At 41.1% G+C, this 14,564-nt stretch overlaps 1 protein-coding gene across 9 annotated transcripts in view; it reads right to left on the reverse strand.

The window, feature by feature from the left end:
• Positions 1-14,564, reverse strand: part of MCF2L2 (MCF.2 cell line derived transforming sequence-like 2) — a 333,832-nt gene that overhangs the window by 40,467 nt on the left and 278,801 nt on the right. For all 9 annotated transcript variants that reach the window (XM_051983258.1, XM_051983256.1, XM_051983259.1 and 6 more), the window contains 3 exons: positions 10,982-11,074; positions 8,756-8,848; positions 6,423-6,548 (listed from right to left, as the gene is read on the reverse strand). In XM_051983258.1, coding sequence (XP_051839218.1) covers positions 6,423-6,548; positions 8,756-8,848; positions 10,982-11,074 — 312 coding nt within the window. The remainder of the gene's footprint in view (positions 1-6,422; positions 6,549-8,755; positions 8,849-10,981; positions 11,075-14,564) is intronic.

The following is a 14,564-nucleotide window of genomic DNA, read 5'->3' on the forward strand; positions in this document are numbered from 1 at the left end:
AGGAAATGAATTTAAGTGAGTTGGTTAAGCTTGCAAAAGTAATAAATAATAAGTGACAGCTCTGAGAACCAATCCATGTCCTCTGACTCTAATACCCCTATTTCTTCCACTATCTTCCTGATGTACCTCCGCTTTTTTATTATCAAAAATATTTATTATTTTTATATATTATAATAAATATATATAATTATTATATATAAGGCCATTATCTATTTATGACCTTATTCTAAACACTTATAAGGAGGAGCTAAATATTGAGACCAAATTATACTCTTATCCCAGAGAAATTTTTGGAAATAGTCTCTGGTTCTCTAATAGTCCAGTCGATGTGCAGAAGTATCTACTGTGATTTTGTTCTTTAAAAAAATTTTATTAAAGCTTTTTAATTTTCAAAAGATATGCATGGATAATTTTTCAGCATTAACCCCTGCAAAACTTTGTGTTCCAATTCCTCCCCCTTCCTCCCCCCACTTCCCCTAGCTGGTAAGTAATCAAATATATTTTAAACATGGTAAAAAAAATATGTTGACTCATATAGATCAGTCTATTCATTGCTGCTTTGAGTTGTCTAGAACATTAAGAGGTTAACTCACAACTATAGACAGCTAGAAATGTGTCACAGGTTGGACATGGACATGGGTCTTCCTGGGTTCTAACTCTCATTGCCTCCCATTGCTTTCCACTGTAGACTAAACAATAATATAACTACTATCCCAGAATGGTTATATAATCTTTAGTACTGTATCCCACATCACCTTTGTCTAATGTCTCACAGTTTTCAGTTAGGCTCTACATATGTTGGATAGAATGCTGCGGCTGGAATAAAAAAAAAAAAAAAAAGACCTGTATTCAAATCCTGCCCAGCTGTGTGACCCACGAAAACTCTCCATGTCTCAGACAATTTCCTATGACTTATCTAGTGAATTATAGACAAATTGTGATATATGTTGGTGGAGGAATTTCCCCACAATGACAAAAATAAAGATTCTTCATGTTTTCTTGCATTTTTCTTCTTTTCTTTTTGGAACTTATTATCTACTCTTTCTTTCATAAAACCACAAGTTTTTGCTTGGCAGTTGGGTTTGAGCGACTTGCCCAGAGTCACACAGCTGGTAAAGCTTTGAGGTTGAATTTGAATGCAGGTCCTTCTATCTCCAGAGTCACTGGCCCCTTTCTTGCATTTTTCAAAGTGTTTTCAAATATGTTGCCTCATTTGAATCTAATGGATCAGAGAGACAGATAGTCTCATGTGGATGTAATTCTAAAGCTTTTAAAACAATATTTCTTGTTATCTAGATGTGGAAAGGAAAAAATTCACATTTTTAGCCATTGTTTTTACAAAAGTCTCATGGGAATTTTCCTGACTAATCAGCATTAAAGGTATTGTTCAGAATACCATCCTCCAGTCCTTCTGATAAACAATATAACTGGGTGTGTGGAGTGCAATCCAGTGTTTTACATGGGTTATTGGGATTAAAATAGAGTTTTAGCATGCAGTAGGCTTTAATGGTTTTGCATCATCTCCAGGAAATTTCTGAAGAAGAGATGGAAGTTTAAATTGAATCTATCAAATGCTTTCTCTGGAGGCAGGGAATATGCTTCATTAATTAATCTCTGTCTGTCTCTCTATCTCTGTCTGTTCTCTGTCTCTCTCTTTCTGTCTCTCTGTCTCTTTGTCTCTCTCTCTCTGTCTCTTTGTCTCTGTCTCTCTCTGGTCTCTGTCTGGTCTCTCTCTCTCTCTCTCTCTCTCTCTCTTTCTGTCTCTCTCTCTCTCTTTCTGTCTCTCTCTGGTCTCTGTCTCTGTCTCTCTTTCTCTACGTGTTTGTCTGTCTCTATGTCTTCATCTCTGTCTCTCTCTGTCCATTTCTCTGCCTCTTTGTCTTTCACGGTCTCTCTCTCTCTCCCTTCCTTCCACCCACCCCTCCTACCCCCTTTGCTTTGTTTCCATTGCTACCTGAAACTTTGGCTCACAATTTGGAAGTAAGAAGTAAATGCCGATTCCCAAGTCTTTCTTTCCACAGCTGTCTACTTCGGGGAGTTGAACTGCAGTACTTCTGAGTTCATCCATTCACTCCAAAATGACCAACTTCTGTTGTAAACTTTCCCTCCAGGACACGTGACAATACATTTCTTGAATATCTATCCCAGCTACAGGAGCAAAAAAGCTTTCAGAACTTCAGGCATCTGGGAGAGGAAGATTTCTGTTGGACTTTTTGTTAGAAAGAATTAAGGATTTCATTCGGATTTCCCCAAACTATGTCTCTTAGGGTAAGTAATATTTATCATGGAAAATTTTTGAGGGGGTATGTCTAACAAATGATTGGTCTAGTTTTCCATTAAAAAAATCTCTAAGGAAACATTGGCAAGATACACAGAGCACTGTTAAAGTTAGAGATGAATTTTGCAAGCCCCCAATCCAGGACTCCAGCTCTAGGAACAATGGAGAGTTTGCTTAATATCAGGGATTCCTTTTGATTCCCTAATGCCCCTAGAACTTTGTTCTTCTAGATCGCTGATTAATTGTTTCGTGCCTCTTCTGGCTTGCTTGTCATCAGCTCACAGACCAGGGCCAACTTCTTGCAAAGGTTGTGGAGGGTTAGGATGAAAGAATTGACAAAGCCAAGTTTGACCGTGAAAAATTGATCACCAGAACCCGATGATCTATCACATGTACTGTAAAAACCCCGTCTGTACTTAAAACCGTTTGAGACCATTTCAACAATCCACCATCTGAGTCCTAACCTGTAACCTCTGAAAACATTTCAACAATTTGCCATCTAGGTCCTAACCTGTAACCTCTGACTTTCTGATGTCACTGGGCTGGGCTCTTTGATTTGGGACCTCGAGCTTCTTTCGGGAGGTAGCTGGTTTCATGCTACCTCGAAGCCTTAATTTCCTCAGCAGCTGCCGGTGTGGTTGGGGAATGGTCTCGATGTGTCCTCCTGGCTGTCACTATGGAGGCCAGACCACTATTGTCAACACCCCTTGCCTTTCTAGTCAACTTTCTTTGCAAGAAGACATAAGAAGGGCCTTCTAAATGGGGCTCTTTATCACATAGCTGGGAGCAGGAAGGGCATTCTCTGCTGAGAGCTCGGGAATGGGGGGCCAAATCCCATGCCTCTGGTCCCTGGTTAGGAAACGCTCTTAGTATAGTGCCTGACATCTATCTATCTATATAAATATAATTAAATATGATATTAATTAATATTAATATAATTATAATAATTATAACACATATGATATATATTTATATATATACACATGCATATATATGTGTGTATACTGCAAATAATATCATTGACTTCAGAGTCTTGTTGTGAAGATCAAATGATATCATTTTATATATATATATATACTATAGGTAATACCATTGACTTCAAAGTGTTGTTATGAAGATCAAATGATATAATATTTACAAAATGCTCTTAGTATAGTATCTGGCATATAGTAGTATGTATGTATATATATATTAATAGTATAGTATATGCTATATATACACTAATAATGATCATTTCTTTCTTCTCCCTGAAAGGGCTCACATTGTCAACATCATGTTATAACATAAAATTCCTTCTTGACATTTGTGTTTGCCATAGGAGTCTAGGGTTGCAGACCAAGAGTTGGAGGAGACCTTAGAGGCTATCAAATCCAACCTCTTTACTCAACAGTCAGTCAGTCAACGAACATTTGCTAAGTACCTACTATGTGCCAGCAGTGTGCTAAATGACAAATAAGGAAACTGAAGTTCAGAGAGCTTCTCAGGACCCGAGACTATCAGAGAGGCAGGTCAGTGATATGATGTAGAGAGTATGGGATGAGGGTCAAAAAGATCTGCGTTTGAATCGTACCATAGCCATTTCCTGGTTGTGTGACCCTGGATAAGTAATAAATGTCTCTAATGTTTATTGTCGTTATTTAGAAAATAGAAATGAGAACAGTACCTTACGTAGTTATGATAAGATTCATATGAGAGTAAATGAGATAAGAATATTTTAAATTTTGAAAATATCAAAGTGCTAAAACTTTATTTAAAAATTAAAAAAAATTCAATCAGTTGTTTCTAGGATATACTGTAACCTATTCAACATGTAAAGGACTACTTGCCATCTGAGGAAGGGAGTAGAGGGAGGGAGGGGAAAAATCGGAACAGAAGTGAATGCAAGGGATAATGCTATAAAAAATTACCCTGACATGGATTCTGTCAATGTAAAGTTATTTAATAAAAATAAAAAAATTCAATCAACTGATTTCAGAAAGGCCTGGAGAGACTTACATGAACTCATGCTGAGTGAAATGAGCAGGACCAGGAGATCATTATAGACTTCAACAACAATACTATATGATGATCAATTCTGATGGATGTGGCCTCCTCAGCAATGAGATGAACTACATCAGTTCCAATGGAGCAGTAGTGAACTGAACCAGCTACACCCAGAGAAAGAACTCTGGGAATTGAGTATGAACCACTACATAGAGTTCCCAATCTCTCTATTTTTGTCCGCCTGCATTTTTGATTTCCTTCATAGGCTAATTGTACACTATTTCAGAGTCCAATTCTTTTTGTACAGCAAAATAACTGTTAGGACATGTACACATATATTCTATTTAACTTATATTTTAACATATTTAACATGTATTGTCAACCTGCCATCTGGGGGAGGAGGTGGGAGGAAGGAGGGGAAAAGTCGGAACAAAAGGTCTTGCAATTGTCAATGCTGAAAAATTACCCCTGCATATAACTTGTAAATAAAAAGCTATAATAAGAAAAAATTCAATCAGCAAAATCCACCTAAAATGAAATTTTATTATTGAAAGGCAGCATGATAGTGAATAGAAATCTGGCTCTGAACCAGAAATGCTTGAGTTCAATTCTTCCCTTTGACAAAAAACTGTCTATATTAGTCTAAGCAAATCACTTGGAAATAATTATATGTATATATAATATTTCACAATATATAATTAAATATGTGTACATATATGTGTAAATACACACACATATAATTTTATTTTAGTTTTGGATGAGACTAATTGTTTCATCACTATAAGGATATGGAAAGGAGGAAACTCTCTCTTCCAAAGCTGTCCAACAATTCAGTTCTCCAGACTCCTTAAACGCAAAGATTGTCATGATACTGTAAGCATCCAGATGCCTCTTAGTGGGTCCCTCCCCCTCCCCATTAATGGAGCAAAATCTTTCCTTAAGCCTTATTTTTCAGACTTCTTTGGCACAGCTAAAGACTGCTTTGATACTTCAGATCCATAATTGAAATAATTATTAGTTTTGATAGTTATGTTACTAAGCATTAAATGCCAGTATCATGCTTTTTCAACCTGAATATAATAATAGTCAACATCTTTCTAGGGGGAAAAAGCAAAACAATAAAGTTTCAGGTTGGGAACTGGATATTATCTGATGACCTAATAATAATTAGTACAATAATTCAAAGATAATTATTAAACCAGGAAATCTAGTGCACCCAGTGTATCAGACACCAAATAACTATTGCAAGTTGGTAACTGATTACAAAATCAGTTCAAAGTTTCAAAACTGAATCAAGGGAAAAACTGAAACCATACATATCACCTAATCAATCAATCAACCAACCGTTTCTAGCCATATGACTCATTATAGATATCGTTGGGTTCTCTGACAAATTTCTAGGCCTGTGAGCTACAGAGGATCTGCTGATGTGTTATCAGTGGAGAGCATTTCTGCTCTCGAAATTCCCTGCGCTTGTGAAATATAGCCATCAATGACTCTTGATGGGGAATTACTCTCCTTCCAAAGAAGTACATATACCAGGTTCTACATTCTCTTAAGCTACCAAAAGACAGACAACAAAAAACTGTCTAGATTAGTCTAAGCAAATCACTTGGAAATAATTATATATATACATATATATATGTATATATATGTATATATATATACACACATACACACATATATATAATATTTCATAATATATAAATATATATATGTATATATAACTCACTGTTCCTCATATAAATTGTGTGAGATCAGAGTCCAAGTAAGGACTTGTTTTAGAAAGTTAATTTCCATTGATTAATAAATAATTTTTTCCAGCAAGAAGAAAATTGGGATTTCTCCTTCTTCCCATCACTCCCCTCACCCAAAACCATCTGAGAGAGCCTGTAAGTCTTCAGGTCAAGCCCCCAGCACCTTTACCCTACCCAAATGAATTCTGATCCCGATATTTCTGGTCTATCCAGATGAAAACATCTCTGGCCCCGAGAGAAAGCAAGACACCAGAAAATGCCCCAAAGGGATATGTTCCTGCTCCCGACCTCCAGAAAAAGAATTTCTCTGCAATTCTTTGCTTCCCTAACCCCTACCCTCCTCCTTTCGGACTGGCCTTCTGGAGCAGATGCCTGTTCTCACGTCCCTCGAGGTCCAGACCTACCTCGTAGCCAGTAATGGCAATCTGATGCATGGAGTCATTAACCGACTTGATGATGTCCAGGACGGTGGCCAGGGCCTCTTCCAGCTCTGCAGTGTCTTCTGAATTCTTGCTACACTTTAGCATCTCCTGTGGGAACCAAAGGATCATTCGGGGAGTCAAAAGGACCAAGACCATCCTAACGTACAGTGAAAATGGCCCCAGATCCTGGGCAAAGCACTGACAAAGAAAATCACTCAGGTCCAGCTAGTGGGATGGAGAAGGCGAGTCAGCGGTTATCTTTTGAGTTAGCCTTGCAACTGACTTCTCTGTTATTTGGTGCTATTGGCTGGGAAGACGAGACCATTAACCAAAATTCCTAATTAATGGGAAAGACCTGGATGTGAGAAAAACCTGTAAGACCAAGAGCCCAGACTTGTAAAATAGAAAAACTCCCCCAAATCTTTTAAAACAACCTTTTCCTTCTTGAAAGATACAAGGCAAGAAACTTTTATCCAAGGTCTTGCAGAGAATATTATTCCTGTTATTTTTATTGCCCTGGGAATAGTTAAAAGCAGATAGGATTCTAGAGCCATGAAGTCTGAGCCAGAAGAGACTTCAGGAGGGCAATTAGTTCAATCCTCAATCCCCTAATTTTACAGGTAAGGAAAGTGAGGACCCCAGAGAAGGAGTGACATTCCTAATTATGCAAGAAATAAAAGGCTTGAGTAATCAGTCTGGAAGGGAAAGACTCTGGGTTTCTGGCCAAAACCACAACTACTATTTATGCTTACTCTGAGACAATCCATAGTTGTTTGTATTTCGTTCTTGAAAGACAACTCTGACAGAGAGGTGACTCCGAGGCCAGCAAGTGAATCAGATTTGGGTGAGGAAGGGCTGGGTGGCTTACCCTCATAGCCTGAGGCAATCAGGGCTGAAATAAAGGGAGGGAGGATGGGAAGAAGGGAGAAAGGGAAGGAAGGAAGGGAAGAGGAAAGGAAGGGAGGGAGGAAGAGAAAAAGGAAAGAAAGAAAGAGGGAAGGAAGGGAAGAGGGAAGGGAGAAAAGAGGGAAGGAAGGGAAGAAGGGAAGGAGGAAGGGAGGGAGGGAGAGAGAGTGGAAAGGAGAAAGGAGGGAGGAAGGAAGGAAGAAAGGAGGGAGGGAAAGAAGAAAGAAAGGAGGGAAAGAGAGAAAAAGGGAGGGAGGGAGGGAGGAGGAAAGGAAAGAGAGAGGGAGGAAGGAAGGAAAGAAGGAAGGAAGGAAAGAGAGAAGGAAGAGGGAAGGAAGAGGGGAAGGAAGAGGGGAAGGGAGGAAGGAAGGGAGGAAAAAAGGGGGAAGGAAGGGAGGAAAGAAGGAAGAGAGGGAGAAAGGAAGAGAGGAAGGAAAGAAGGAAGGAAGGAAGGAAGGAAGGAAGGAAGGAAGGAAGGAAGGAAGGAAGGAAGGAAGAAGGAAAGAAAGAAGGAAGGAAGCTGTGTGGTTTGGTCCTCAGTGGGGCAGCTTCTTCTCAGAGGTTGTTGCTTGTTCTTTATTATGTGACACAAGAGAGCTGGACTTAGGTGAGGGAGGTCTGGGCAGGGTCACCTGTCTCCCTTTCCCTGCCAGAGCCATCTGGGTCCAGTGGCCAGATAGAGATCAGGAGGACCTGAGATGGCCCCATACGCAGTGGGACCCTTGGCCTTTTGAATCTAAGGTCCTTCTTGGTTTGAGGCAACTGCCCCTTCAGTGATGAAGGCTGGGTGTCCCGGATGGACTGGTCAACTCCACAAACAAAAGGCACGGTCAAAACTCAAACCAGGGCTTCTCATTCCAAGTTTCTTGCTACCTGCCCGCGTGCTCTGAGCCTCAGACAATCCCTTAGACTTTTCCACTAAGTCACAGGTTGATCTGTGTTGGTGGGCAAAGCTCCCAAACGAGGAGTTTCCCCTGCTAAAATATCATGGATCCTTGGTATTCACATACAGGGTGTCTCAAAGGTCCTCCGTCATTTTTAAAGAGCTTAAAACTAGGTCCAGTTTAAACGACATCCAGCTTTAATCTGTTTAAAACAACACTAAGATTTCTGGGACACCCACATGTTTCCATTGTAATGCCCACTGAGCTAAAATCCACTCAGCTATTATTTACCAAAAAATGGTCATTTCTGGGGCATCTGATGCTTTATGGAAAGAGCGGGATAAAAATCCACAAAATGAGAGGGTCGGATAATTAGGTGATCTTTAAGTCCTTCTAATCCAAATCCCAGGATCCTATGAATATTTGGAATGTGGGCTGCCCCAGGGAAATCCCTGACACATGGCGACCATCTACATGAGAGCTCCATGTTTCAAAAGTACAAACGAGGGGCTTCATTTCCTTTACCTTTAACAGCAGCTGGTACTTGGTGATTCTCTGGACTGGTTTTAAGAGGTAAGCATCCAGGGAGAGTTTGTGGTCCAACTTGCGCTGACATTCCTTTAAAAGAAGAAAAGGGAAAAAGGGAGAGAGGAGAGTCATTCAACGAGCTGGAATTGGGACACCTTTGGGCCACTGCAGAGGAGCTGCTGATCGTTTTCAGCATTAAATCATCTTGTACTCCAGTGTTTGGAGTGAAAGGTGTGGGACAGAGAGGGAAAAGAAAATAAAGTGGACCTGGGATGGTTGCTTCCATTGGATTGCTGAGGAGAAAGGGAGATTTTCCCAAAGGCACAGGCCTTTGATGAGCAAGTCAGCTGGGAAGCAAGAGAATTTTACATTCTCCTGAAAAGAGCAGAGACCTGGTGGGAGGAATTTACACTTTCTCCTGTGGGCTGGATTCTGGTGGAAATCACAGAGCTGACAGTGGGTCCTTTCCCTTGCTCTGAACAGGTTTCAAGGCATCCTCCCATCACCAAGGCAAAGCTGGCTGATTTTGTTCCCTAATTACAGCTGCTCCTCTGCTGCAGCTCCAATGTCTGAGAGCCTAAAGTCTGACTTATTTCCACTTCTCTTCTCCAGACAACAGTGGGCTCTTTTGGCCCCAGGAGCAACGTCCTCTGAGTGGATGACAAATTCTGATGGTTACGTGGTAATGATGGTGATGGTGGTGATAAACACCATGGAGTAGTGGATAGAGAAGTAGCCTTGAAACCAGTAAAACAGTTAAAATTTGACCTTTGAGAAAACAAGTCATTTAGACTCTGAATGGACAAAAAAGACAAGTTTATTTTCCATCTCTGCTATTAAGAGATTATTATCACCATCCACTATCTCTACAAGTTGTCTGAAGAACAAAAAAGATTAGATAGTTTTAATCAAATATCTCATTTTGGCTCTAGGACCAAACTCCTAGGGATGGATGAAAAGATCTGATGATGATGATGATGATGATGATGATGATGATGATGATGATGAAGACAATGACAATATAGACGTGGGAAGATAGAAAGCGGATCTCAGAAACAGCAAGATTTGGGGACAAACAATAACTCTGGTTTCTACTGGCTCTGTGACCTCAAAAAAGTCACCGAATGCTTAATATTCCAGGAAACTTCCTAAGTCTATTTAAGTGCAGAATTGGTGCCGATCTCCTCCTTATACCTATAAAGTCATATGTTTGGGCCAAACAAATGACTTTTATATCTTTTTTGGGGGGCAAATTTATATGGCATTTTGCAAAGCTTCCTTTCCTCCCTCCTTCCTTCTCTCTTTCCTTCCTCCCTCTTTCTTGTTCTTTCTTTCCTTCTTCTCTCCCTCCCCTTCTTTTTTCCTTTTTCTTTCTTTTTCTTCCTCCCTTTCTGTATTCCTGGTTTTGCTTGTTTTGTTCAGCACCAGTTCATGTAAATCTTTGCAGGCCTTTCTAAAATCAGCTTGTTCATCATTCCTTATAGAATGATAATACTCCATTACCTTCACATACTACAACTTATTCACCCATTCCCCAGCTGATGGGCAGCTACTCATTTTCCAATTCTTTCCCACCACAAAAAGAGCTGATACAAACATGTTTGCACATGTGGATCCTTTTTCCTCCTTTAAGATTTCCTTGGGATACAGACCCAGAAATGGCATTGCTGGGTCAAAGGATAAGCACAGATTTATAGCCCTTTAGGCAGAGTTCCAGATTGCTCTCCAGAATGGTTGAATTAGTTCACAACTCCACTAACTATGTATCAGTGTCCCAGTTTTCCTGCATCTCCTCCCACATCTATCATTGGTCTTTTCCTGACATCTTGGCCAATGTGACAGGTGTGAGATGATATCTCAGAGTTGTTTTAATTTGCATTTCTCTAATCAATAGTGATTTAGAGCATTTTTTCCATATAATTATGGATAGTTTTAATTTCATCATCTGAAAATTGTCTGTTTGTATCCTTTGGCTATTTATCAAAGTCTCTATCTTTCTCCCATTCCACGTAAGTCTCACAACAACCTTATGAGGTAGATGGCACAGAGGAGACAGACTCAGGTGAGACGCCTTGCCCAGGGTCTCAGAGCTGGTAGCTATTGGGAAACCAGATTCGAACCCAGGGCCTTTGGGACTTGGACTCAAGAGCTTGCGCCTCGGCTCTGGAATAAGAAGGAAGGTGTGGCTTTTTCGTGCACTCGGTGACCTGTAGTGAGCTCTACCTGAAAGAAGATGCTGTCCCCACACTGTCTCCACAGAGTTTCAGACCGCGGCTTATTTTGACAGTATTTTTCATAGACCTGAAGATCCTCTTTCTGAAAAGGAGGAAAAAAACAAACAAATAAAAAAAACAATTGAGTAAACATATTCCTGAAAGTAGATAGCTGGAAAGTAGGATCAATCAACAAGCAGTTATTAATCACCTACAGTTTACCACATGCCGTTTTAGGTACTAAGGAGACAAAGGCCAACAAAATAATGGAACCAATGCACGCTCTCAAGGTCTGTAGGTTCTAAGGCACTGGTGTCAAACTCAAATAGAAATAAAAGGGAGCCACTTAACCGTGGACCAGCTTCCTGCAGGGGCATGTTGACTTAAAAACCACATATTAAAATTGTCTATGTTTTATTGCAGTTTTATTTACTTGGTTAAATATTTCTTAACTTTTTAATCTGGTTTGGAGCCTCAGGCTGCGTGCATCTTGAGATCCTGTCTTTGACACTTAGGTTCTAAGCAATGTTGTTAATTCTAAGCTAATTTTCTTCTCCTTCTGTCTGGAAATACGGGGGGAAATATGAAAACCACCGGACTTTAAACATTCTTTATACATTCTGGATTTCTTTACCCCAAGAAAATTCCTCTCCCCTCATTGTTTCCCAGTATGTAGGTTCTGGCCAGTAAGTTCATCCTCTGTGATTGAGACTCCTGCTTCTCCAGTTGTTAATTATCCTTTTCTCTATGTCTGGTAGCATCAATGAACCATTACTTGGCCTTTCCTAACTCAACCACAACAAAAAGCAACTACCTTCTTCTCCTCTCCTCCTCCTCTTCTCCCTCTCCTTCCTTCCTCTGTCTGTCTCTGTCTCTCTTTCTCTGTCTCTCTCTTCCCCACCCCCATTGTCTCTGTCTCTCTCTTTCTCTCTTTCCTCCTCCTCCCTCTGTTTTTCTCACTGTCTCTTTATCTCTTTCTCTGTTTCTCTCTTACTTCCTCCCTCCCCCTGTCTCTATCTCTTTCTCTTCCTCCCTTCTGTCTCTATCTCTGTCTCTGTGTGTCTGTGCCCCTTTCTATCTCTGTCTCTGTCTCTCTGTTTCCTCCCCCTCCCTCTGTCTCTGTCTTTCTCACTGTCTCTGCCTCTGTCTCTGTAACTCTGGAGTTAGACTTCTTCTCCCTGTATTCCTGTTCCTAGATCTGTCCCGGAGCCAAGCAAAATAAGCCTAAAGCCTGTTTCACACAACAACCCTTCAATTGTGAAGACTGTTATCTGGTGGTGAGCTTCAGCAGAAAGAGCCTGGTGCCGGAGACAGACAGGGTCTGCCCCATTTGGGGTTTTCTGGGCAGAGATTTTGGAGGGTTTGGCCCTCTCCTTCTCCAGCTCATTTTACAGAACAGGAAACTGAGGCAGCCAGGGTGAAATGGCTTGCCCAGGGTCACACAGCCAGGAAGAATCTGAGACTGGATTTGAATCCATGAAGACCAATCTTGCCAACTCCAGGCTCTCCATCCACTGTACCAGCTGCCCTGGGGTCGGAAGACCTGAGTTCTAATTCCATCCCCAATATTCACCACCTGTGGGCCTGAACAAGTTACTTGGTTATATTATACCTCAGTTTTCTTATCTATAAAGGGAAGGGATGACCTCCGAGGCACTGGCTGCCCAGTTAAATTCAGGGCCCCTGAGAACCTTTGTGGTGTCCTAGCAAGCCATGTCTGAACCTGAGCCCGGGGAGCCACAGAGTTAGAAGTGTCTGAACCTGAGCCCGGGTATTCCTGATTTCAGATTAGGGCACCCAGTTGGGAGGGGGAGACCCAGGAGCAGATTCTCACCCTGTGGGCTCTGTGAGGTCGGTGTCTGAGCTAAGCTAAGAGACAAAGGCTTCATCATTCTGAGCAGACCCTGCCCAGGAAGGACAGATGAAGAAAGGGTATCATGGTGGGTACAACAGTCTAATAACAGAGGGCAGCGGGCCCTCCTTCCAAGAGTCTGTAAAAAGGTAGGGCATCAGGGTTAAGTCCAGGATCACACAGCTAATGGGTCTAAAATTGGATTTTAATTAATTTAATTAAGTTTAATTAATGGTTCTAAGGTCAAGTCCTCCTGCTCCAGAACCAGCACTCTATCCCCACTTAGTTGCCCCTACATGGCACAAATTGTGTGCCTTGGAACTTTGGATCTGGGGAGGGAAAAAAGGATGAGAGGGCTCTGCTTCTTGGCTATTTCAGCAATCCCGAGCACGAGGGTCAGCAGATCTAGCCGAGGCCTTCCACGCCTTCTGTCACACGTGGAGGAGTTACTTTAATTTTAATGATGGCCCTGGAGCTCAGATGGGGAGTCCTCTAGAGGCACCAGGGTGCAGAGGGACTAAGCAACAGGGCATGGAAAGCACCGGATTGGGAGCCAGGAAAATCCAAGGTCAAATCCAACCTTAGATGCCCATTAGCTGTGTGATTCTGGAAGCCATCTAATCTTTGTGGAAACCTTGGAAACCCAACTCTATAAAAGGCCCAATGAAGAGAGAAATCCTGCCTGGCCCTGTGCCCGCTGTCATGTTCTTCATAGTTCAACTGAAAGCTAAAAAATGATCTGAAGGCTGCAGAATAAAAATAGGAAACAGAACTGTTAGAGGTAGGAAATGCACTGACTCAGGCTCCTCAGGTTTCCTCAGAAGCATTAACTAATGGCCTCTGACTATGGCTGCTCTGCCATTGCCTTCAGCTGTGTGACTCAGGGAATGTGTCTGCCCTCTCTCTCCATCATCAGTTCCTTCATTTTAAAAATGGGGATATTCATCGGTTGGAGAATGGCTAAATAAGTTATGGCATGTGAAGGTAATGAAATGTTATTGTTCTGTAAGAAATGACCAGCAGGATGATTTCAGAAAGGCCTGGAGAGACTTAAATGAACTGATGCTGAGTGAAGTAAGCAGGGAGAAGGGAACATTATACACAGTATCCCTACACAGCAACAAAAAGATTATGGGATCATCAACTGTGCTGACTTGGCTCTTTTCAACAATGAGGTGCTTCAAGGCAATTCCAAAACCTGGGATGGAAAGTGCCATCCACATGCAGAGAGAGAAGTATGGAGACTGAATATGGATCAAAGCTTTGGATTTTCGTCGGTTTTGTTGTTTGCTTGTTTTTTTTCTCATTTTGAATTGATTTTTCTTATGCAAGATGATAAATACAGAAATATGTTTAGAAGAAATGTATATGGTTAACCTATATTATATTTCTTGCTGTCTGTGGGGAGAGGAGAAAGAGGGAGAAAAAATTGGAACACAAGATTTTGCAAAGGGGAATGTTGAAAACTATCCTTGCATATATTTGGTAAAATAAAAAACTTTAAAAAAATAAAAATGAGGGCATTGGGTGGGATGATCTCTAAGCTCCCTTTTGACCTTTATATTCTAGTGTCGTTAAACACGGCAGCCAATGGAACATCAGAAATAGAAAGATGGCAACATGGAGAGTTCTCAGTTCTCCAACCACGCTTCATGCCACAGTTGCTCAACACCCCTCCTTGCCCCCTAGAGAAGGGGCTGTCAGTTTTCTCAGGTGACACAGAGGAAGACAAACCAAACCT

Source organism: Antechinus flavipes, chromosome 3, assembly GCF_016432865.1.
Source record: "Antechinus flavipes isolate AdamAnt ecotype Samford, QLD, Australia chromosome 3, AdamAnt_v2, whole genome shotgun sequence".
Lineage (NCBI taxonomy): Eukaryota > Metazoa > Chordata > Mammalia > Dasyuromorphia > Dasyuridae > Antechinus > Antechinus flavipes.